General features: G+C 28.6%; 1 protein-coding gene across 1 annotated transcript in view; it reads right to left on the bottom strand.

Moving 5' to 3' along the window:
- The window catches only part of Cad89D (cadherin 89D), a 188,970-nt gene that overhangs the window by 50,392 nt on the left and 112,279 nt on the right, over nt 1–26,299 (bottom strand). Inside the window, exons 4-10 of the mRNA XM_075355037.1 lie at nt 26,177–26,285; nt 24,799–25,001; nt 22,657–22,785; nt 15,926–16,129; nt 8,714–8,893; nt 5,506–5,684; nt 2,710–2,836 (exon numbers count right to left, since the gene is read on the bottom strand). Of these exons, the coding sequence (XP_075211152.1) occupies nt 2,710–2,836; nt 5,506–5,684; nt 8,714–8,893; nt 15,926–16,129; nt 22,657–22,785; nt 24,799–25,001; nt 26,177–26,285 (1,131 nt within the window). The remainder of the gene's footprint in view (nt 1–2,709; nt 2,837–5,505; nt 5,685–8,713; nt 8,894–15,925; nt 16,130–22,656; nt 22,786–24,798; nt 25,002–26,176; nt 26,286–26,299) is intronic.

Raw genomic sequence — 26,299 nt, forward strand, 5'->3', positions numbered from 1 at the left:
TAAAAAAAAATTCTCTTCTATCAACTCTTCTAAGCAACTCCTTGTTTGTCATTTTAACAAATCATTGAATCTTCTCAATTCTCATGCAGCACTTAATTTTAGACGTTTCCAGTTTTGTCAAATCTTCCAAAAAGGTCATATTTCTGAATTATATAGGGTCACATTCTATACAAAGCATTTAATTTCATCTTTTACGCAAACCTCTTTTTAATTTCCTTTGTTAAAATACTGAAAGTTAGAAGCATCTTTACATAATTGAAAGCAAAAAATGCTTCCCTTGGATAATTATGAAATCAATTCAAAATTGTTTCTCATCTAAAGTCATTTTGCTTCTTAAATAGGTGAGCCCTGAATAGTGCATAATATCCCTGAGATATGTGAAACTCATTCCATATATCCTGTAATACATGAACATTCATGAGATATTTTAAAATATCATAGGATAATTCAATTTTATATAAAGATATCCTAAATCTTCAGAAAAAGCAGGATATATACATGACATCATACAAACACCAAAAAATAAAAAGTCCCTACATTTAAATACATTGCTACAAACTATATTTTAGCAGCTTCATATTTTTAAATCTGCATAGTTTTAAAGGTGAATAAATAAATATTTTACTCCAACATTCAAAAGATTTGTTATTAAATTAGTTTTACTCATTGGTTAAATGGTTATGTAAATTATGATTTAACAAAATGGCAATAATTTTTAACTCTGTTTTTTTGTATGAGATTACCTTCAATGTGCAATTAATTTTTCTCTTGTAGATTTCTTGTTTAACAAACTAATCTCCTTACACTTTACGAGTTAATTAAAAAATAATGCATAAATTACTGAAATATATTACTCAATGGTTTTATTTGAATAATTTTATCTTTACCCTCTCATCAATTCAGCCATTTCATCTTTCTTGTTTTAAATCCTTATAAAGCATGTTGTGGATCAAAATAAGTATTATTACAAAACCATTATTTTGTTTACATATCTGATTTTTGTAGATCATGTTAATGTCCATTTGCTTTGATGGCCACTGATATTTTGTGGAATAAATATGTCATAGTTAAAATATGTATAAGAATCTGATTTGAGATGTTGGGTTTAAGAAGTCCTGTTCTAGGGGTTATAAATATCATATCCCAAGAACGTTCCATTGTATGTCCTATATATATTTTGCAGGTATTTTCTGCAATATTACCAGGATCAGGCATTTTATACGCTAGAGATGTCCTCATAATAACATGGGACTTGTTAGGTATCATATCAAGATATCCATTAGTTATTCATAATATGATCTAATGATGCATGGGGCATATTTTAACTTATTTCAGTAATTAATCATAGAAGCACAGATTTTAATTTATGCTCTCAACTTGTTATCTCTGTTTCCTTTGGATTAATTTTTATGTTATACTTCAAGGGTATCCAGTTTTAGTATGGCCTTTTGTAACATTTTTTTCACTTTCTTCAGTAAACATTAGATTATAAGCAAATTTTATCATCTTCAATCTTTCTCTACTAACTATACTTGGTCCATAAATGCAGTTTAATTTCTGAAATGTCTTCCCTTGTTTAATATAATCCTTCTGAATTTCAACTGAATATCTTATAAAATTTGTTGTTCAGTTTTATTAATGTTTTATAAACAATTCAAATTAATATTTTTTTTTTACAATTAGCTCAGGGATTACAAGATTTAAAATTAAAAATTAAATTGAAAATTATAAATTAAAAATGAAATAAAATATATTAAACAAACTACAAGAGAAAATAGGTATGAAAACTTCTTAATAGAAAAACAATAAAAATATAATTTCAAAAACAATTTAAATAAATATAGAAACCCCATCTAAAAAGATAGAAGCAGGAATAACAATATAAACAGATTAAAGAAAACAAGAAACAAAAAATGCCAGAGTTTTTAAACTGAATAAGATGAATCATACTTATCCGAGAAAGATAAATATAATTCCAAAAGAATACATATAAAATATTTTAATGACTGTGACCAAATTTATATTCATGCGACAGATAAATCTTTCAAAAAGAAATTCCTCTCTAATGCTTATGAAAATAAAAATATTTTTTATATAACTGAAAATTCATGAAGTTCAATGACAAAATATAATCGGAGTGATCAGAACTCACAGGAAATACACAATAACTAAGTCTTATTGTGAGGAACAGATCATATAATGATGGCTCATGCATGATCCCTTTTTAGGAATTCTGATTAGTGTAAACATTTTTGGCTAATTTTTCCACTTATTAAAACCCTGGCATTAATAAAATTCATCTCATAATTTTTAGGCTGGTGGATTAAATTAATGGGAAAATCAGTACAGTGAATATGTTAAAAAAAACCTGTAATTGGCAAGTAATATTATGTAAAAAGTGGGTAAAAGGTGCAATATCACATCCCTTATGACACAAATACCTCATGAAGGATAACATAAAATTTTAAATAACCAATTTGATCCCATAAGGAACACTTTATGGAATATATTTGAGGTCCACTTTGCTCAAAGTTAAAAAAAATAATAATTTTTTATAGACTAATGTATTAGTGAGGAAAATACAAAAAAAAAGACCAACTGTTGGGAAATAGAATGGTAAATTAAAACTAGAGAACGAGTTAATTTAGAAATTAATTCAATTTACAGAAAATTATAATTAATTATGATATCTATCACTACAATTTTTACCTTTCCGATTTCAGTGCTTTCAGGAGTGTCCATAGGAACTATGAACTCATAAATATTTGAAGGTACAAACATAGGATTATTATCATTTGCATCTAGTAATGTTACTTCTACATTTACAAATGAATCACTGTAACAAGAAAAAGGAAGAATATTTATTACTCATCAAAAATAAATAAAACATCAAATACAAAATATCCAATTTTTTTCTAATAAGAAATAAATTTCACACATGTATTTTAGAAGTAGATTATGTAGAACAAATTTTTGTCAAACATTATTTATTTTTGACTAATTCATCAGTCAAAAATAAATACCATAGTTGCCTACAAAGACGTTTGTATGTGGGAATGTGAAGATGGAAATTTGTAGCGTAGGAAAAATGCCATGCCTAATCAGGATTCAAACCCAGGACCTTTGGATGAAAGGCTAAGATGCTACCACTTCATCATGGAGATTTGTTGGGTTATTATATTGAATAACATTATTGTAAATAATATAACCTAAGATCTAAGAATACAAAAAAATTTGTTTTAAAAAAATAAATTACAGTCAGGTTGATTCTCCATTAAGCCAGGACCTAGTACAAAAGTTTTCTGTTCTTATAATACACAACATTTTTTATATTTATGAAAAAAATTATTTTTTAGTAACGTTTTGTGTGTTTGGTTTATTTATACAATGATTTGATAAATTTATAAATATATAGTAACAATCATTGGTTTGCTATCATGAATTAGCAACATGGGAAAAATCATTTATTTTTCATTGTACTTCAGTTATTAGAAATACTATTAATCTTTTTTCCAAATTTTATAGAGGCAAAACAAATAACTTATAAGTTATAAGAATAATAAGTTAGGAAAATTCTGCTATAAAACAAGGTATAGATCTTAGTAAAAGTTGGTATTCTCTAATAAGTAGAGATGCATTACTTCTTGCATTACTTCTGGATGCATAATGCATTACTTCTTGAAAGAAATTAGTACATCAATTTGTTGCTTTACACTATTTTTATAGCTCTACATTATGTAGAGCATACTTACTGTTTGTGTATGTTTTGTTGCTTTACAGTATTTTTTGTAGTTTTTATAATATAAAACATTGATAGTTTAAGAAAGGAAACTGTCAGAGTTGTTTTATCTCGATGACGAAGGTCATTGAGCAGAAACCACTTCACTTTTAATTTTTAGCAAGCCTGGCATAGGAAGCTTGTTATTCATGAATAACTTGTAATTTTCAAAACTGATTTATCTCATGTCACCTGGAAGTGTTTCACTTGTAAAAACTAACAAACATGGGTTAATGTATTGGTTAACATGCTTGTTTCTAGACTAGCTGGTCTATAATTACGTTCCTGCAAGAATCTGGCATCTTTTCACCCTAGATTTCACTAAAATATATGTGAGACATGTCTGAGATCATAATAAAAATAAATATAAATCATTTCATATTATTGGCATAAACAATTACTGTTTTCTACTTAATATTTTGATGTGGTACTTTATTATTTCTTAATCCTTTTTTTTATGAATACTTTCAAATCCTTTTAACTACAAGTCTAATGATTGAAGTTCCTATTAGAGAAAGGTTTTCTAATTCCCACATAAACAAGCAATTACATCCTAATTGATGTAACTGCCTATTTAATTTTTGTAGTTTAAAATTCTTCAAACCTCGCCAATGCTTTACATAAGCATATTCCCATATAGGTTATACTTTAAATAATATTATTTATTGTAATATCCTTTTCATATACTGGAACTCTGACAAAATATTCTTTGTCTTATAATTTATTTACCATAATTTTTTAAATAATTTTATAATTACATTAAAAGCAGTACTTCCTTTTATATTTAACAGAAATAACTTTAAAAAAATTGAATAATAATAACAACTTTTATAATAAATTATTTTAATATTTATTTTCATAAAAATATTCATGTATATAAAGGTAAGGAGAATGAATGTTGTATGGTAATAGTAAAGGGAATTAAATGTTGTACAGATGGACAACTTATGCTATAAGTTGTTCACTTTATTCTATAAAGTCAATGTTTACACCCTATTAAGGACATCATTAATAAAAAATAAACTGAACAGGGATGAAATAATATAAAACTAAAAAAAATCCTCTTACAGCTAATTTTTGACAATTTATCAAGGAAATGTATTAATATTAATTCTGTAAAGAGCACATTAAATGTAAAATTACATTATTTAAATACATAAATATTTTATTCAGATCATAACAAAATTGTAAAGGATAAAGTGAAATTGTGGAAAAACCTTGATAAGACCTGAATTATCAAGTAGAATATTATGTAAAGAAAACAGATGTTGTTATAATCCAACTTAATTCATAAAAATAATTATTTTATGAAATAATAGTAATGTAACTAAGCAAAGGAGATAAATAAAACAGATAAACAATAAAATAAATTTAAAGGTATAAAATTACTAAGTATTTGCAAATATATTTATGTTTAACAAAGTACTCAAAAAATCATGTTTACTTAATTATTTAAATATTAAATCAGAGAAATATTTTTTCTATAAAAGGAAAGATTTTATTTTAATTTAACATAAATTAAGACTTCTTTTAGATTCCAATGCAATTTATTAAAAATAGAAATTGACACATAATAAAGACTCCTCTCATCAGACTAAGTTACAAATTCTTATTCTCATAATTCCTATAAATAAATCATCTATGCTGTGAATCAGATATATCTACAAACATAATTATACAAAGCATCAAATTTGATAAATATACAATAAAATTTATTTTCATATTACCTTGGTGGAGTTACCACAGATGGCATTTTTTCACGTGCTAGTACTCTCATAGTTAAAGATGGCCTTTGTTCTCTGTCAAGTTTGGCTTGATTTCTGACAGTTAACCAACCTGATCGACTGTCAATACTAAATGACTGACTAGGATCTACTAAATGATAAACAAATTCTCCATTGTCACCCTGTAAATAAATTAAAATACTGTATAATAAATTATATAAAATTAAAGTGATGAACTGTTATAGATTTTTAAATTACGTGAAAAAATTCAAATTTAGTAAATATAAATTTACACTATTAAGTAAGATATATTATAAAATTAAATAAAAAGTATAAATATGATGAAACAAATATATTTATAAAAATTTTTTTTAATTATTTCAAAAGGAACAAGAATTTAATAGATAAAATGCTAAGTCACTGAGCACACATTCAGCTGGCTAACCAGCACAGCCTTAATTGATCTGTCTATAATATTTTTCGGTAATAATAAACATACACTTTTTACCAGATATGAAATATATTTATAAAAAGAAGAATATTGCAATTTGAAACAGTGTGTACAATTATGATCATGTTTTTTGGAATTAAAAAATGATCTTGCTTGTAAAATTTTTTGATCATGTACTTGGGAATGTTTATATGGTTATTGTAAAACTGTTTAAAAAAAAGAAGAAAACCCCTAATAAACTTAGTTGTAGCAAATTCCCAAGAGGTCTTTGATCACCCATCCTATAGTTTTAACTTCATTCCAAATGTCTACCTTTTTTATTGAAACAATGACTCACATTGAAAAATTTGTTAACAGTCAATATAAAAGCAATATTAATAAATAACTTAATCACTGGTGACAACATGTTTGAGATAAAATAAAGAATCTAATAAAATTATATTTGAAAAGTATGGAAATAAATTCAATGACTATTGCTCAAAAAAATAAAAATAAAATGATTTAAAATAGTAATAATACAGTCTTCAAATCACTGAAAAGTGTTTTTCAATTCTTCTTTAGACTTTCTGAAATCAGCACCAAATTAAAAATAACTACAATAACTTAGTAATTCTTATTTTTTTAAGGTAGAAAATAAAAAAATGGTTTTATTTCAGTTTTAAATGTATATGGGGCATTAAGATATGCAGCCTATATAAATAATAACCATTTGTAAGAAACACAAAAAAAAAACAAAAACTTCTGTATGCAACTGAGTGTAAATTACTTTATGATGCCAAGAAGGTAGGCCAGCTTCACCTGTGTACATAAAAAAAAATAGACTGCCAAGGTTTCCATTTATGGCAGGTCAGGTAGACTTAATCGTCCATCAGCCAATACATGCATATTATTTTTCCTGATGTGAGAAGTATGCAGATTGCTAGATGTATTTCCTCAATTCGGCATATTGCACTGCCTTTTTCTGGATATGGTGTCTTTACAGATAGTTGGCCAAACTTTGGGCAACTGTAGGCACTATATCCAAACTATCCCTACTAATTTGACTAATTCAGGCTTGTGCCCGGAGCATTGATGATGTAGAGATATTGTTATGAGGTACGACTCTGTGGAACTGGGATTATGCAATAATTTTTTAATATGCCTATTCCAATTTCCTTTCATATGAAAACATTTTAAGTTGAATATCAGGCTATGTATGATTTCATTATAAAAATACTATACCAACAAATGATGATGACAAAAACTGAAAAATATAATAAATTATGTATTGTGTGACATACAGCTCCGTGAATATGGGTAGTGAGTAATAGTATGCATGATATCTTTCAGAATTAAGACCTACAGTGAGTAGCAGTGGATTTGTAATAACATGTTAGTCACTGTATAGTTATATTTTATAGTACTGTTAGCTTTCATGTATTATAATACCTTGCTGTTAATTATTTGCTTTTCACTGATATTTATTCTAAATTAAACAAATTTTTGGTAATTATTATTATTGACTTATTCGGCTTCAAGTGAGTGGTTGTTTAGGAGTGTTATATCAGTGTTTTCATTTAATATTAAATTTTTTGTTCTTTTAATGTGTTATTTTGAGTATGAACAATGAATACCCAACCTAAATCAAGTATGCCAAATTAGAAAAAATGAAGTTTTGTCATTCAGAGTGAAGTTCTGCAGTTAATTGGTAGAGTAATTGAAAAATGTAACAGTGAATCAAAATGTAAATCTCTTACTACCCAGTCAGTCAGGCAACTAAAAGGGCAGCTGAATACTATAGAAAGTTGGAACATTTCATTATTAGTGTCCGCAAAAAAGCAAAACAATTGTAAGAACAAATACTGCCAGTGCCATCTGGAGAAACATTACCTACTACAAGTGGACAAGACATACTCGACCAATTAATACCATTAAAACACGTTTTGTTTACCTCTTGGAAAATAAGACACTTGGAAAGAAGAGTAAAAAGTTTCTATCGATGATATAGATAAATGTATAATTCATTGAATTATTGAAGAATTTTACGTCGCAAAAAAAAGTAGTATCAACCGCCAGAAAATTGGTTCACCTATTAAAAAAGCGAATCTACTTCCCTTGAGGTCGAGATTCATTAATTGAAATTATGAAAAGTATAGGATTCATATGGTGGAAATATCAGACAAAAAGAAAGATTTTAATAGAAAAACCAGATACAGTGCCAAGGCAGTACAAATATCTGACCAAATGAAGGCTCTTCAAGAAGCTGGTAAAAACATATTTTAGTTAGATGAAACATGGTTCGATAACAACCTTATGGTCTCCAAATGTTGGCAGTCAGATAATGTATGTTGCATACAATGGAAATATAATGCAGGAAATAAGCCGATTTTTTTGTGTGAGGATAGTAATCTGGGTTTGTGAAGGTGCAATGCTCTTCAAGCAAGTTTTACTAATGGGGAAGTTCACTAGTGGGGATTATCAAGAACAAATAAACAATAAATATTTTGAGAAAAAACTTCAGACTTCTTGAGTTAGTTATTGTAATGGATAATGCACCATATCATTCATCATTAGCTGTTCTCAGGGTGATGCCTTTAAAAATTCATCTTGCCAAAAAATAAAATAGTAATTGTAACTGGGTATTAGCTAGTAGGTTAAATCTAGTACAGTATTAGCACTGTTTTCGTACTAATATTATATTTAGTAAGTATTACCTAGTACAGTTAAATTAATATACACAAATTTGTAAGTAAAATACACAAAAATTATGATTCTCATTACCTGATCTTGGTCAGTAGCTACAACCTGAAGAACACTAAAACCATTGGGTAAATTTTCTACAATACTAATATTATATAAATCAACTTCAAACTGAGGCTGGTTATCATTAATATCTAATAATTCAATTTCAACTTGAGCAACACCAGCTTTAAGAGCATTATCAACCTGAGATGCTTGTATCTGTAAAAAAAAAAACAATGAATATATAAATTTACAAATAAAAAAGAGAACAATGTTTAACTCTATTTTTAATTAACCATAAAAGGTCAAATAAACAGATAATTTTTACAATTTCATATACATATATAAAAAATAGACCAGAGGGAAACGCATGTTTTTCTTTACTGAATAATTTCAGTTGTTTTATTTATAGAAAAAAAAGTTTTACATTAAATAATAACACTTTTATTACATTTTTGAAATCAACATACCTTAATTAAATAATGTCAGTAAGAATTAAGAAAATAACATCAGTAAGATGATGTCCTTTTTGTTGAACGCAAATTTGGAGCCTCTCCTCAAAGCTCTGCATGTCTTTCTCCAGCATTTCATTTGACACAGCTTCAATTTTTTGACAAATGGAAATTTTAAGGTCTTCAATTGTGTGTGGCTTGTTCACATACACTTTTGATTTCAGGTAGCCCCACAAAAAGATGTCATAAATCGATAGATCAGGAGAGCATGGGGCCAAGAAACATCACCGAATCGTGAAATGACATGTCCTTTCTTTTTCCTGTTTAGCCTTCGGTAATTACCGTTCAGATAATACTTCAGAGGATGAATGAGAATGATATGTATGAGTGTAAATGAAGTGTAGTCTTGTACAGTCTCAGTTCGATCATTCCTGAGGTGTGTGGTTAATTAAAACCCAACCACCAAAGAACACCAGTATCCAAGATCTAGTATTCAAATCCGTATAAAAATAACTGACTTTACTAGGACTTGAATGCTGGAACTCTCGACTCCCAAATCAGGTGATTTGGGAAGACGCATTCACCACTACACCAACCCAGTGGGTTGAAATGACATGTCCAGGAAACATTTATCGAACCAATTCAATCGATGTTCTTGCCTTGTGAGCTCTGGCACCATCCTGTTGGAACTACATTTCTCTCATGTTCACCTGATGCCTTTTCAGTTCTAGACACAGGAAGTTGTTTAACATGTCGATGTAGCTTGCTAATGTTGCTGTTAACTATGGTTCCCCCCTCTTCAAAAACGTAAGGACCAACAATTCGTATTTTGGAGACACCACACCACACTATTATTTTTGAGCCATGGAGAGATTTTTGAGCCATGGAGAGGTTTTTTGGTGTAGTTCACATGGGTTCTCCGACAACAAGTACCGACAGTTCTGTACATTAACATAGCCATCCAGATGGAAATGGGCTTCATCATTCATCGTTATTAGGGTGTTCTTGCCTCAGAACGGGCCTTCCCCGTTCAGTCTGAACTGTGGAAAACGTAGACAGAGTGAGAAGGGGCAGGTGGTTTTTTCTTCATCACTGACCCACTTCATCTAAATGTCTCAACCCTTCAGAGTATGGTGTTTCGATCTGAAACTGCACCTCATCATTAAAATTTTGATGGAAAAGACATTGAACTGTGTCCAGAGAATCACTGTTTCTAAAAAAACTCCTCAACAACAAACATACTGCTGAGTATTAGGGGTTTAAAAATAAAGAAAAAAGATCATATAGATATGGCTCCAAAAATGCTTCATTTCCAAGTTAAACTTACAAAAACTTTAGCCCTCATGTTTTCTCAAAAAACAAAATGAAATCATACAGAAATTCTTTGATCATAAATTAATGGGTAAATTTGTTAGTTTCATTTGGGTTTTGACTTCTAAAATTGAATAGTTTCAGAACAGTATCTTATATAATTTTAAAGAAAATGACTGTGAAGTACAAAAAATTGGTGTTACAAAACACAATTTTTTAGGTTTGATGTACAATACTTCATTAAATTGCTAGTAAATACATCATATTTTGCAACAAAATTAGTAGAGAATTTAATTATGAGAAAATATATAAAAGCAAAGTCAACAGGATATGAAGAAAAGTTTGAAAATTTGAATTATTGAAAACAAAATAGACTAAAACATGCAGAAAAATACTGTATTATAATTTTAAACCAAAAGAAGAATCATTTCAGTATTGAAAAATGAATTTAAACAAAATCAGTTATTAAAAATAAATCAAAACAAAAATTAAAAAAGACTATAGTTTAATAGCATTATTTCATTGTTAAGTTAAAAAAATTAAGAAATGAAAATTTATTATTTAGAAATAGCTTTGAAGAATAAATTGAGAAATTTTCATTTGGTGTGTTGGTAGTATTGGTGGCTGATCAACTATTGAAGTTTGATTATTGTGTTTGAATAATTTTTTTATGATTTAAAAAAAAAGGCTTATTATACCATTGTCTGTTGGAGATGCCTATCACGTTCTTTACCTATGCCCTACTTATGAGCTAATGCTCTCAGAGACTATTTGCCGGCTCAATATTATCAGGTTGGCATTAGATGTCTCCGTGTAAACTGGAGGAACCAGGCCGTGTGGGTGATCGTTGAGAATTTCATCATTTACTTGGCAAGGGAAAGGATTGCTGAAGGAGTTTAGGGTTCTGCTAGGATTCGCCTTATCCTAAATTTTGTTTTGTTTTTTGTCTTGTCTTATGGTATATGTTTTTGTTGTTGTTTTTGGTTTTATATTTTGTTATTGTTTCTTGTTTTTGTGTTATGTTTTGCACTAACACTGTTTGTTGAACTCACCTTTTTCCTGTTTCAGGTAGGTAGTTGTGATTTCATTTCCTTCTAGTTGTCTATTCAGTCTTGGACTTTTGTTGTGTTTTGCTTTTAAAGAGTTATCTATAGGTAGTAGTACACCGATGGGAATGTCATATGTGGAATTCTGACTAAGGCAAGAACAAAGCTAAAAGATGCCTTTTGCTGAGGTTTTGGAGATGACCTCTGGTAAAGCCCGCCAGGGTTAGGTACAGGGGGATGTTGTGGCGACCAAAACCATCACATGGAGGGTGTCTTCCTATTTGAGGTCAGGATGTATAAATTCAATCAAGTAAATATAAATAATTTGTCAGTGTACTTTATTGCACTGCACCACATACAGGTCGAGTAAAAATGTAGGTATGAAAATGAATTTACAGTAGACCCAAAATAGAAATATCATGAAAAGCACCTTGTGCTAGAAACTTCATGATTGATTAGGTGTTCTTGCAATTTTTTCTGTAATTTTAGAAATGGTGCCTATTAAAAATCACCAATTTTTATTCAATCTGGTAAGTTTAATGGTGTAATTTACTTAATTGACTAAAGTATGGGCTTTTTAAGCAGTTAATTGCATAGATCATAACACAATTAAAAATTATACAGGTAAAATATTAAGAAGCGGGTAGGGTGCTACTCTGTGGTTAACAAAAATAACAGCTCTAAAATTTGTCTGAAAAAATTAAGAAAAGCCAGGAAAAACTTTTATAGAGCATTATAAAATAAAATCTAATAATTTAAAGAGAAAAGTTGTTACATTACATTATACTATTCATACTATTTAAAGGTACTACATATGAGAACTAAGAGCTGAGAAGTTGTAACATTGAGAGGAAGATATCCTGTAGGAGGTAATTTTTTTCTTGATGGAAGTACTCTGAAATAGGTATTATAGTTTGACTGCTTAGGCTGTGACAACCCATGTAAATTGGACCACAAAATGCAAGATAAGTCAAACAGATTTTATTATTTTCATACACATGCAGTAACAAAAGACGACAGAAGAATATTAACTAAAAACATTTTTTTATATAATAATGATGACTCATCCTTCTTTAAAGAAATGAGAATTCAGTATACTAGCAAGCATTAGAAATCCACTTTTTAGGAACAATTGAAGGGGTTACCAGATTTCATACATCATACAATGAAACTATTTAAGAATTCTAATGTATTACCTATGAGGGTAATGTAAATGATCTTATCGGTGTGTGGAGAATTCAATTGAGGATGATAAGGATAAATGAATAGTCTAGTTTCATCAAACATAAAAATTCTTGTGTATCAAAAGGGAGGAGAAGGAGAGGAAAACAATTAAAGAACTAAAGTTTAGCTGATCTAAAGAGTTAAGTTTAGTTCAGAACTTAAGTTTAACTACTATCTAATAAGGTCCTCCTCCTAAATATGATTTGCAGAGTCCAAACCTTGTACAAAATCCTTGATGAAGGCAAAAAAAAGGACTATTAATCCAGGAAAGACAATAAATAAATAAAATCATTGTAAAATAAAATTGAAGTCAATTAAAAATATCTCTATACAGATTTAAGTACATATTAGTTGAGAATTCAGGAAAATTCAGGTTTATTAATTTATTTTCTTTAGAAACAACATAACATTTTTGTTAAAGAATGAAAAAAGAGTTAACATGGAGCTGGAATAGGTAGAAAAAGGGTATGGAGGAGAAAAATTGTTTGATAAATTACTGTTGGAGGAGAAATTACTGTTGATAATGATTTTAGAGGAGGCTCTATATTATTGTATGAGCTTGATAGAGCTGTAAAATATTAAAACAAAAAGTAGCAAATGATGAAAAAAGTGGTAGTAATTGATGATGTACTAACTGAATCACTATACTCTAAGGGGAAAGTAGTTGTGAATAAGTTTCACACATTTAGTATGTAAAATTCATAAGACTCAAGAAATACCTCCAAATTTAAAAAAAAAAAATGTAACAATTATCAGTTAACAAAGAAAACACGAGCGGATAAGATGAGAAATAAAGTTATTAGTTTTATGTATTATGTAAAAAATAGTTGCTAGCATAGCTTACGAGTAATTAGAAGTATGATAGGAGTATTAGGTCGCTTGAAGGTATTAAACTGGTCCTCAAGATAGTTCAAACCAGTTTGAGCTAAATAAAACTCTGGTAAAAAAGAATCAGATAGATAAGTCTCTGTACCTTTTGCGTTTGAAAATTTACTTAGAAAAAATAATATAGGAATTTAAGGAAAAATTTAAGAATAGAGTACCTACCTGAGAAGAAAAAAAATATTAAAATTTGCTGATGACATTATTCTTTTGGCAGAAACTAAACATTAGTTAGAATTCTGAGTGGTGTGTTTTTATTACTAGGAGAGAACTTCAGTCAAAAAATTGAAGAGAGTAAAACGAAGCTAATAATAACATGTTACAAAAAAAGATAACAAGGAAATAAATATTAAAATAACAGTATATGCCAGAATAATATTAGGAAACACAATATGCCAAACCTTAAGAATTCTGTTATTTACGTATCAAAATAATGAAGGATGGACAAATTAATAATTAACTGATGTAGACATCAAAACCAGATTGGTACAGCAAAAAGAGGTTTCATGCAAAAAATATCTTCTAGTAACAAGTACAGATCTAAAAATAAGAAAGAGATAAATTAAGATATTTAAGTAATTTTTAGTACTTTATGATGGTGAAATATGTACAATAAGGAAACCAAGGAAAAGAAAGTGGCCTCTGAAGTATGGTGATTTAGAAACGATAAAAATTAGCTCAGTTGATAAAATTCAGTTGATTGAAGAGGTCTTAAAAAAGGAAGGAAAGAAGTTAGTGGTTGAATGTTGAAAAAAGACAAGCAGATACCAATCCTTTTTATATTTCAACTTGTTTGCGTATGAAAAGGAAATAAAACATTTGAAAGAAGTATTTTAGAGCAAAATAACAATCCAAGAAGACAATCTTAAGATGATAAAGAATGCTGATACTATTCTTTTTAGTGTACCTAAAACTGTACAAGAATAAATAATGAATGGTACAAGTTCATTCTTAGAGATATATAACTTAATCCAACAATAGCAGCTGTGCAATATATAAATACTGTAATTTATTACAGTCTGCTTACACTCAAGTGTCTCTAAGATATTATTTAAAGCTTCTGACAAAATTATGGTTTAGAAATTTACTTTAACGGTTATGTTTTTTTTTTTTTTAATAAAACTTGATAACTTTTTAAAATGTTAGCAATAATTCTTCTAAAAATGAATGGAAAAATTAAATAAATAATAAACATCTAATTTTATTAGTATAATCACTAAACAGCTACCTAATACTTTATCGAACATTTATGATCATTAACAGCTTACAAAAGAAGCAAATAAAAAAATATTAAAATTATTTATAGAATATTATATTATATAATGTAATAAATTTTAAAAACACATGTGCACCATTATAATACAAAAAAATGTAAGCTTATAACTATAAACAATGAAAGAAGCTTGTAAATTGATTAAGACACACACTTATAATATACTGAAAATAACTAAGCAGAATTAGTGGATGCTGAATGCACCATTTACCCATATGTAATGGACATAATACTAAGAACCATAGAGTAAAAGTAACAAAATAAATAAGTAAAAGTAATGTTAGCTGCACTCATTAGTAATGGGAAGTAATTTGTCAGAAAGGAAAAATGATATATCTGAGATTACATCAGGTAGTCATTATGTACCAGAATTTTATTATACAGCAAAAAATTTACAAAAGATGGTCAACATAGGGAATATACAAAAAAAAGTTCAGATGAAGAATACTTTAATAAAGAAAAGAAATTTGTTAGTATCAAAGACAGATTTAGAAAATATTAAGACTTTGTTTTTTAAAATAATCATATGGAATATTATGCTTTATAACACTGAAATATAAATGATAAATAAATAAAAAAAATCAAAGAATAAAGCCACCTGGAATATAGTATTTTAGAAGAATGTTGAAAATTGAGAGGATTGTCAATGTTCAGATATCTTAAGATAAAGCTAAGAAGAAGCATGAAAGAGATTATTATTGGAAGTTCTAAGTTGATAGATTTTTTTATTAAAGAACCCAGTGTAAGTAAATTTAATAATGGTAGAGAGTACAGAAAGCAAAAACTGTAAGTAGAGACAAATTTTAGAATACAAAAACCAAAAAATTAATTAAGGATGTAAAATGTAAAAAAATGTTTGAAACTAAAAGATTAGCACAAAACAGAAAGAATGGAGAAGTTCATCAAAGCAATCATTTGACTGATGAAGAAAAAGAAAAAAATATTTAAGAATAAACTTATATATTTTATAATTACAGCATCTAATATGCCAGTGAAATACTTTTCTATTAAATAGAAGCACTTTTAATAATGTGCAGTTAAATTAATCATTAATAAAACATACTTGAAGAGTAAAAGTATTTCCAGGTAAATTATCCAAATCTAATTCTCTTTCAAGAAAGATCGTCCCATTTTTCGGATCAAGTGAAAAAAGATGCCTTTCATTTCCAGCAATCAAATCATAACGAACAGAAGCGTTTATTGCTTGATCTTGATCATATGCAGCTATTGGAGGAATAAATTTTAATTCTTGATGAATTCTCTTCCCCTAAAAAAAATAAAATAAAATAAAAAAACATATATATTAGCATAATTTAAAAATATTATACTGATTAGATCACAATGATAATATAATTTTTTTTTTATTTGCAGTAATTGGCTGGTAAATTACATAGCTTATAGCTACTGTTAAATCCCCACTCCAATGTCAACTTCTTAAGAGATCTAAGTAATTTTCATCATAATACAATGATGATTGTTCGGAAAAATTCTCAGCTTAACAAAGAAAAACAAGATTTTTCAGATCTTTTTTTTAATCTTTAAAATAATAAAATAAGCGATTCTTTCAGCTTTGGCCTCAGCATCTGAAGTGACTCTTTGTCCAGCAGACCATTTCTTCAAGTTTGGGAAGAGGAAGTATTCGCTGGAAGTCAAATCCGGCCAATATGGCGCTTGTACAAGCACTTTGTAGATCATAGAGTGTTACGGCAACAACTCGAGTCGAATGAGCAAGCGAAGTCACGTGAGGCGCAGAAAAATGTTCGGAAAGACATCTGTCAGCGGCTTCTGAATTGCTTTGAGGAAGGAGACGCATTTTTGGACGGTATTGTGATCAGCGATTAAATGCGAGAAAGGAACAAATCTCAATGTTTTTGTTTCGAGTATCGCTTAAAGAATCATAACGTATAAGGTCTCTCTCTTTGCAGAAATGTTCTGTAGTAAAAAGCATGTTGTACAGCAATGAGCTCTGCTGTGTAAAACTTGCAATATCTTGCAGTATCTGGAGAAGCTAATTTGAATTAGCTTCTCTAGACATATAGAGAATCTAACACCATATTCATCACTGAGCTCTGCTGTGTAAAACTTGCAATATCTTGCAGTATCTGGAGAAGCTAATTTGAATTAGCTTCTCCATTTAGACATATAGAGAATCTAACACCATATTCATCACGTTCTACATGGTTTTAGAATCATCAGTAAAAATGTCTATATATCCCTCATAGTTACTGATGATTGTCAAAAATTCCTACTGAATGATCACTCATGACTTCTCTTGTTTTTCCATAAGAGAGATCTAATCTTGTGCTTACAGATAGCAAAGGCCATGGTGATATTTTTCTAGTAGACATTACCAATATATCCGGCAAATCAATTTCGTATTTTGTTTTAACTCACGATTCCGTAATCCGGCTGGTCTGGAGTAGGTAGCACGATGTTCATATAAAGCAGCCGAAAGTTTATTAAAAAAGATAGGAAAGTTTATTAAATATGGATAGGAAAGGTCCATATATTTTCAGCATATCTTAATAGTAAGTTCTCTCTTCTATAATGTAATTACATTATTTCGGCTTCAGACATTAAACTAGTCACCGGGCTTGTACGGAAAGAGCCTGTAGTATATCTGATTACGTTTTATATACGTATAATGCCTAAACTTTCTTAGATGCAACTTCTAGAGGATGGAAAGCAATACACCCGTAATCAAGCTTCGATTGAACCAGTGCTTTATATAATCGTAGTAATGTCTCTTTTTCTGAGCACCATTTGATGTTCGATAAACTCTTAATAATGTTTAGGGCTTTCTTGCATTAACATTCAAATCTTGTATGTGTAGTCCCCAAGTAAGGGATTTATCTAATAATAGACCTAAAAAGCTTACATTATCTTTATATTGTATAGGATGGTCATCAATAGTCAAACCAGGACTACAATGAGGAGTTCTCTCTCTACAGAAGTGTACAGCACTTCTAGCTGTGTGTCTCCTACAGCTGTGTTCGTAGCAACAAGGTGAAAATTCGAATCCATTATTCTTTGTAACCTTGTTAAGAGCGTTTATCGCTCACTGAAATGTATACTTCAACATAACTATATTGTTACTGGCTTATGCCACTGCCAGATCATCAACATAAACGCTTTTGCTGATTTCTCCTGATTTGGTTGATATCAGTTTATGGATGACAATCGTAAATAAGGCTCAACGGCGAGCCTTGTGGAATGCCAGTTTCCAATTTTTTTTCTGATGAGAGGTCATTATAAACCCGTACTTGAAAGTACGAGCGTTCATGTAGTAGCCAAGTAATACCGGTCGTTACCGCGAATGCCCCATTAATATAGTTGAAACAGTATTCTATGATGCCAAGTCATATCAGAAGCCTTCTGCAGATCAAAGAGATTCAGTGTTTCCTGGGGATAAAACTGTTGTATGCAATATTTTTTAAATTGATCATTTGAAAAGTAATTGAATGGTACTGTCGAAATCTTGTTTGATGCGAGGAAAAATCTTCTGTTTCTAAAATCCAAATGAGTCGATTATTTATAATTATTTTCTAAAATTTTTCCAATGGCACATGTCAAGGAAATAGGACGGTAACTGTAGGAGTCAGTCAGATTTTTTTTTTTGGAACTGGAACAATGTATGCTGTCTTCCACTGCACGGATACATTGCATCTCACCATATCTGATTATATAATTCCAGCAAACTAAGTTTTGTAGCGAAGCTTAGCTGTGTGATCACGACATAAGTATTTTGTCTGGACCAGATGCTACATTGCCGGTTTTTCATGCTTTCACAAGTTCATCTACTTTGAAAGTTACATTATATGAAAAATTCAATTTCATTCCAAAATTTAGATGATCCTCAAGTTCTGTTTTTGATTTTTAAAACATCTGTCATAATTAGCCGTTCTAATGGTTCCTTAGAACTGACTGGCTAATAAATCAGCAATTTTGTTCATCATCAAATCGAAAGAAAGTTGGATTAAAGATTGCACACCTGCAGGTGGCCTTCACTTTTTCACTTTCTTCCAAATGTCTGTTGCAGTCGCATTTCTGCAAATGGATGATACTTGTTGCCTTATCGTTTTTTTATCTGTTTTAAGTCTTTTGGCATAAACCCTGGTTTTTTAAAGGCAGTTAGATTTTTCGATGTTGAACGTCTCTTGAAAGTGTTATATGCTATGTTTTTCTTCCTTTGTATGGCTTCACATATTTCATCATTCCATCACGGGTGATGTCTTCCATTCAATGGGTGATGTTTTGAGTTTCCTGGATGTTCTGGGAATACATCTTGATGCTGAGTCAAATATATCATTGGTTGTAGCATTGACATCATTTTCAATCAATCCAGTTGTTTCGGGAGGTTTCATATCAACATTGAAGCTCGTACAATCTGTTTTATCAATCAAACATCTTTTTGGGATGGGATGCATTTTCATTGAAACATCATTTAAGATTTGCACCGGAAAATGAGCTCTTCTATGGAAGAGCTCTTTTTTTCACTTTTTATAAAAATTCATTATTTTGAAACTATACATTGTGTTATCGATGCACTTACAATTGCTAAGCAGGACATCAATCTGTCTCTGGCTTTAAAATAAGTTCTAAGGCCATTGTTTAATATAACAAAGTCAGAATTTAAAAGGAACTTTTCCAACTCTCTTCCCCCAGGTCAATTTGATCCGATCCTGAAATAGGATTGTGTGCATTAAAATCACCCATTAACCTAATAACCCATTAACCCATTGGGTTAACCCATTAACCCAATTTAGGTTGGGAAAACCTAGGTAATTAATTAATCGCATTATTCAATCCTGCTTCCAATCAAAATTTAGCGGATGCTCATTCTGATTGCAAATGCTTGCAGATTTGTATTTATTTCAACCACTTCAGTGATAGCTCTAGTCGACATTAATATGGTTATTCCACCTCTAACTTTTATATTTGGCAGTTGATCTCGTCTATAAATGTTATATCTTCTTAAACTGAAATTTACATCTTGGCAAAAATATGTTTCTTGTACCCATACACAAATAGGATCTACATCATGTATCAAGTGCTGGGAGCTCAAGGATGTCTGACAAACAACCATTAATGTTCTGTTGCAAAGACTCGTTTATATTAGAAGGTTAACTCCTGGGATTGCCTTTTGGTCAGCTCTTTTTTCTCTTTTTTTCATTCTAAGAACTGCTTTGTGTTTGAGGATTATGTCATCGCCCTTAAAGCTCCTAGCCTCTAATTCAGAGACCATGGAAGCAATGGACAAGGACAGGCATGATTCAGCACCTGGTGTAGGCACTGAACAGTGGCAGAAACAGGAGAGACAACCATGACAGGGTCCACATCCCTGTAATAAAATAAAATGTGCAAAATGTTGCAATATAATAAGACTTGTTGATCTAATAATTATAGTAATGAAAAATTGTAACTGATATTATAACTTAAAAGACCGTATCTTGTGTGATGCTGATAATCATAAATGATTGTTATTACAGATAACATAATCATAAAAATTCTACTTTATTTTCATTTATAAAAATATAATTCCTTTTCATTAAGAGGATAATTTGTAATACATTCTACAATAAAAAATAATTACAGTAATATCACATACAATCAATAATTTTTTATTTTATATTAGATTTTATTTATTGTTATTTTTTATTATTATTAAGTATAAAACCAGTTCATACTTTCAGTCAATACCATATCCTTAGTTGTTGAAGAAAGTACTAATGTAACTGTAACAAGTTTTTATCCAAACTGAACAGGCTAACAGTGATTACCATAGCACATGTCATATAAAAAAAAAATTGCTTTCACTTTCAATTCAATAGAGAAAGAGATATAAATACTATTAAACTTGATATACCAGTTCTTGAAATATGCATTACAGAACATAAATGAATTTTTTAATATATTTTTAATAATATATTCATATGCATATTATATAGTAATCATTACAACATTATACCTTAATCATTTTAATAAATAGATTTATATAATTTTTTTTTTAATAAATTAAAATTTAATTATCAGCTATTTATTTATTTATTTTTTAAATGTTTAGATAAGAACTATGAATCTATATCCAAAAAACCACATTTAGTAATATATGAGTGTAACAGAAGTAAAAAAAAAAAAATAAAAAAAATAAATAAAAAAATAAAAAAATCTCCTTACTATAATAATAACAATAATAATAATTCCTTAATTCCTTATTACAATAATGTCCTTATTCTCATTGTAACTTATCACATAAATTTGAAAAAAAAATCAAACTATTAAAAAAAATCAGACTAAAAAATATTAAATATGTTTTTTAGATTCTCCTTAAATTGTGTTATTGTATGTTAGGCGCCATAATCAAAAAAAGGCTATGTAACCTGATGTGAAATACAAGTCATCCTGAAATCATCCTCAGGATAATAAGCATCTAATGTCAAGCTCAATAAAGAATACCGGAAGTGAAGTAGTTTCCTACTGTTTTCTTTACCAAACAAAACATACTCCACAATCAGAACATCAAGCACACTAAAATGTAGGAGATGTTCTACTCTATTTCAGATAATATAATCATACAAATTCTACTTTATCTTCAATTATGAAAATATAATCCCTTTTCATTAAGATAATAATTTGTAATACATTCTACAATAAAAAATAATACAATAATATGACATACAATCAATAATTTTTTATTTTATATTCGATTTTATTTTTCTCTGAAAAAATCCCTGATTACCGCGTTTTATATTTTAGGTTCTTTACAGATATTCTAGCTAAATCTAAACCAGGACAGGTAGTGTAAAGCAACAAATTAATATACCACTTCTGAGCAAAGAAACAATGTATTATGTACATCACCTCTATTTAGTATAAGAACCTATAATTTACTTAATTTGCCCCAATTTAAAAAAAAATATATATATAAAATGGAAGCTTAAAAAAGAACTGAAAAAGTATTATACATGTATTTCACTCTTTTGAGGATTTTTTAAAAGTCAGTTCAATTTAATAAAAAAGTAATGTAATTTACCTTTTTTTAGTCTAATTATTTATATTCCAACCTCCATGATAAATTATAGCATTTCTGCTTTTCATTTGGTAGGTCCTGGGTTCAAATTCCATTCAGGCACTTTTCACCCATTATAAAAATTCATTACTCATCAGCAGTTATATCAGGTAATTAGCCTGTAGTCACTTAAAAAAGGAGAGGAAATTATTTTTTTTTAATTAAAGACATGGGTAGGCATACAAAAATAGCTGCTCATGCGAAAAATTGTTAAGGTGAAAGACCAGTAAATTAAGAAAAGAAGTGTTAACAAACATTGTAAAGTGACTGTTGCCATGGTTTGGGCTAAGGTCATATGAAAGTGTGCAGGGATATTAATTACTTTTTTCTAAGTTTTCCACTAATTTTTGTATGAAAATAATTTGAATATCAAAATGATAAACTATAAATTATAAAGCTATAATAAATCCATTTCCAAGTACTGCTACAAATATTTTTAAATATCTTAAATTTCAGAGTAAAAACTTTCACAAAATCTTTTGTTTGAAAAATTTTCCATTTAAGTTATATGGAAGATAAAGGTTATAAAGGGACTACAAAGAATTGTTTTATTTGTTTAATACTAAACAAAGTATAAAATTTATTTACATGAGACATTAATTTGAAGTTACTAATGTGTTGTTTTAAGCATACATATAATACTGTATTTTATATACATATTGTACTGTAATTTTATAAAACATAATTACATTAATATTTAGTAGAAAAGTTTTAATAACACTTACTGTTATTGGATAAAATTCTGTGATTTGAGTACGATACACATCATGTGTAAATCTTGGACTGAGGTCATCACTGTCTGTTACAGTTACTTTTAGAGTTGTTGTTGAGTTACGAGGAGGAGAACCACGATCCTGTCAAACAAACAAAATTTCTTTTGAATACAACAAACATTTTACAAAATTTAATTTTTAATAGATAATAAGTAAATATAAAATATCACTTAATTTTGTAATACTCACTTACATACTTAAACTGCAAATTCAAATTATTTTTATAATGCTACTAATAGTCATTAAAAATGTTTCAATAAACTTTTCACCAAATTGTGCCTGTGAACATGTAGCAGTCATTAATCCCAAAGGAGTTAACCCTAACTCTTTTATCAAGTTTTTTAGATTAATTTTTCTTTGTTTTGATGGAAGATAAGAGATATTTTTAAACATTGTTTTATACAGTTATTAATAGTATTTAAAAGTTCCTAATAAAATTATCACTAGAATGCAGCAATCTTAAGATAGTAATCATGAGCTAAAGAATAAATCACTATTATCCTCTAGGGTAATCTAAAAAATAATTTAATAAAATCAATGTACCACATACACTAGTCTCTAAATGATCAAATAAATCAAAATATCTAAATGTGGGAATAGTAGAAATATAAAAAATTGTCAATTCAACTGCAAGACAGAAGCCATCTAAATGGCATCAAAAATAACAAAAAATATAAGAGGTGCAAAAATTCAAGGAATATTAATTGGGTAAAACTAACTTATTTTCACTTAATTTGGTAGCCTCCAAGATCTGGAAATATCGTAGCATTGCGTTTTTAGGCCAACTATACTTCTATTATACTCAAAAAATTTTAGAATAACTTTTATAATTTGTAACACATAGTTTAATCAGCCACTAAATGTCATATGACAGCCAATTAGCACTGATTCATTCTCAAAAAAAAAAAACAGTGTTATTTTAGAATTCAAGTATATACCAATTGTCCACAGTAAACTGACATTTACTTAATTTGACATAGGGTCAAACAATTACTTATTTTGTGATACCTTTTCATTATCATAAGTAAAATACAAAAATCTCAGAAAAGTAAAATGCAGCTCTATAAAAATCTCTATGAATTATTTTACATATAATTTTGATTGGCCACTTTTAAAAAAAAAAATCCAATCAGGTTAAAAAATTCAGGAACAGCTCAAAGCAGTATTATAACTCCAGAGAATATGTATGTAGCCGAAGTATATCACTTTCAATGTTCTCTAGTCTACTGAGGCACTCAACAGGCTAAGACTAAAAATTACAGATTGCAATCTCTTACATAGATGATAAATGTAATTATTCCATTTAATTTTTGTGACAATAATAAGACTAAAAATGTTGTACAGTGAGATGTCTTTATTGTGAAATCTCCAATGAGTTACTCAGAGATTTAGAGGCTGTATTTATTTGAAAAGTTTTAAAATAATATTTTGTGTAATTAAGAAGTAGTAGCCCACTTCTGAATACATCTGCAACAATTTTATTAAATGTTCTTTTACTTTATGAGGGTCTTTATTACAAATAGCAATGTTTATATCATCATCAAATTGAGTTAAAGATGAATTTTCTGTATAGTATGAAAATCATTCATGAAAAAGGTAAAAAAAATAAGGCTTAAAATTGATCTTTCTGGTAAACCACTTGTTACATATATCGCGCATTACTGCAGTTTGGTCATTATTCCTGAAACAATGCTAGGCTGTTCAATAGCTTCAAACCTTCCACCTAGCAAAGTTCTCCAATGACTTCATTTCATACAAGATCACATAGTTCCAATTTTTTTATCCAGTGTCATGATTGATGATATTAAAGAATTGTCTGAGGTCACAAAATATTCCCACAGTTTCAACTCCTGTAACAAGGTCTAATTTTATGTAATATACAAAGTTCTGTATAGCTGTCATAGTTATTTCATTCTTTAAATGCATTTGGGTATTAAGTATTATTTAATGGATTGATAAAAATGTCTCAAGTTGTAAAATAAACATCTCTTTAAAAATATCACAGATAGGCAGACAAATGAAAATCGGTTATTGCTTTAGAAAAGTCCTTTAATTAAAAAAAAAAAAAAATTGTGTCATAAAAATGATACTTACTGAAGCTAGCAGAGTGAGAAGAAAATTAGTATCTCCCATATCATAGTCTACTGGATTTCTAAGAACTAGTGAAGCACGAGGACTACCTTCAACTCCAAATTTTCCCTTTTCATTTCCAGCTATTATGGCATAATGAACTTCAGAATTAGGTGTATTTGGTTTGTCTTTATCTACAGCATATATTCCTCGAAATACAGTTAATCCTGAGAATAAAAAATATAAATTAAAAATATACATAAAACACTTTTAAATTATTATTATATATAATTTAATTTCACTGATAAATGTAAATAAAATAATACTAAATATTTGAAAGTAATTTTCATACCATCTTACTAAAAGAATTCCCTGGTTAAGAATTTGTATTTTTATCACTTATTTCTTATAAATTTATCCATTAATAAACGTTATTAAAGTAATATTATTACAGGTACAAATTTGTCTAACTACATAATTTTGTGATCAACTTTAACAATTTCATCAAACTTTCAGCTGTTTATCAGTAGATTTGAAAAAAATTAGTTGTCATTTTGTTCAAAATAAAAAAAATTAATGGTTGAAACATTTTAATGGTCACTATTTCAGAATTATCAGAGGTAAAACTTTCAAACTTGTTTTGAAAATATGCCATTCTGTAGAAGATATTTTTGGATAGATGTACACCAAATTTCATTAAAATATCTCAATCTATTTTTTTACATAAATTTCTATTGAAAAAAGACAAAATGGTAGACAGAAGGAAAATGAAGCGAGATGGGAATTTGTCCACATGAATATTTTTCCTTATTTTAACTTCCTGAACCAATCCCTTAAATTTGGCCAACACTGACCAGGACATTCTGTGTATTTTTTTTTTGATAAATATTTTTTTTACTACCCAAATGAACATGGCTACAAAAAAACTACTTATGTAGCCTATAAACAGTATTTTATATTAAAAAAAAATATTAAGAATAAATATTTTCCTGCCCAACGATTTGTCAGTTAGTCTGCCTTTCTGAACTTCCTCATGCACTTTACATATATCCTGATAATTACTACTGAAAGAGATTAATATGGTCTTGGTTAAATTTTATCTGAGTTTCATCAGAAAATTTTGATAAAGATTATTCTCCTCCTTTAAGGAACCAGGTGAAGCTGACTGCATAGCTAGTATTAAATAGTTTCTAAAAACTTACAGCAAGATTATAGATAGAATATGACAATTCTACATAATTATAACTAAACATAGTTTTATGTGAACTTATGTAAATAAAATAAAAGAATATTTATATTCTTTTTTAATTATATTATATAAAGATTTTCCTTCATTTTCTGTCCCCTTTTGCCATTCAGCATCAAGGTATATACATAAATAGTTTATTATAAAAATCTTTACCTATAGGTGTTAATTCATCAACTATGACATGGTAAGGTGCATCTATGAATACAGGATGGTGATCATTTACATCTTCAACATATACTGTTACTGAGAGGTAGGAAGTTATCTGGAAAATACAAA

Source organism: Lycorma delicatula, chromosome 1 (genome assembly GCF_047948215.1).
Source record: "Lycorma delicatula isolate Av1 chromosome 1, ASM4794821v1, whole genome shotgun sequence".
NCBI lineage: Eukaryota > Metazoa > Arthropoda > Insecta > Hemiptera > Fulgoridae > Lycorma > Lycorma delicatula.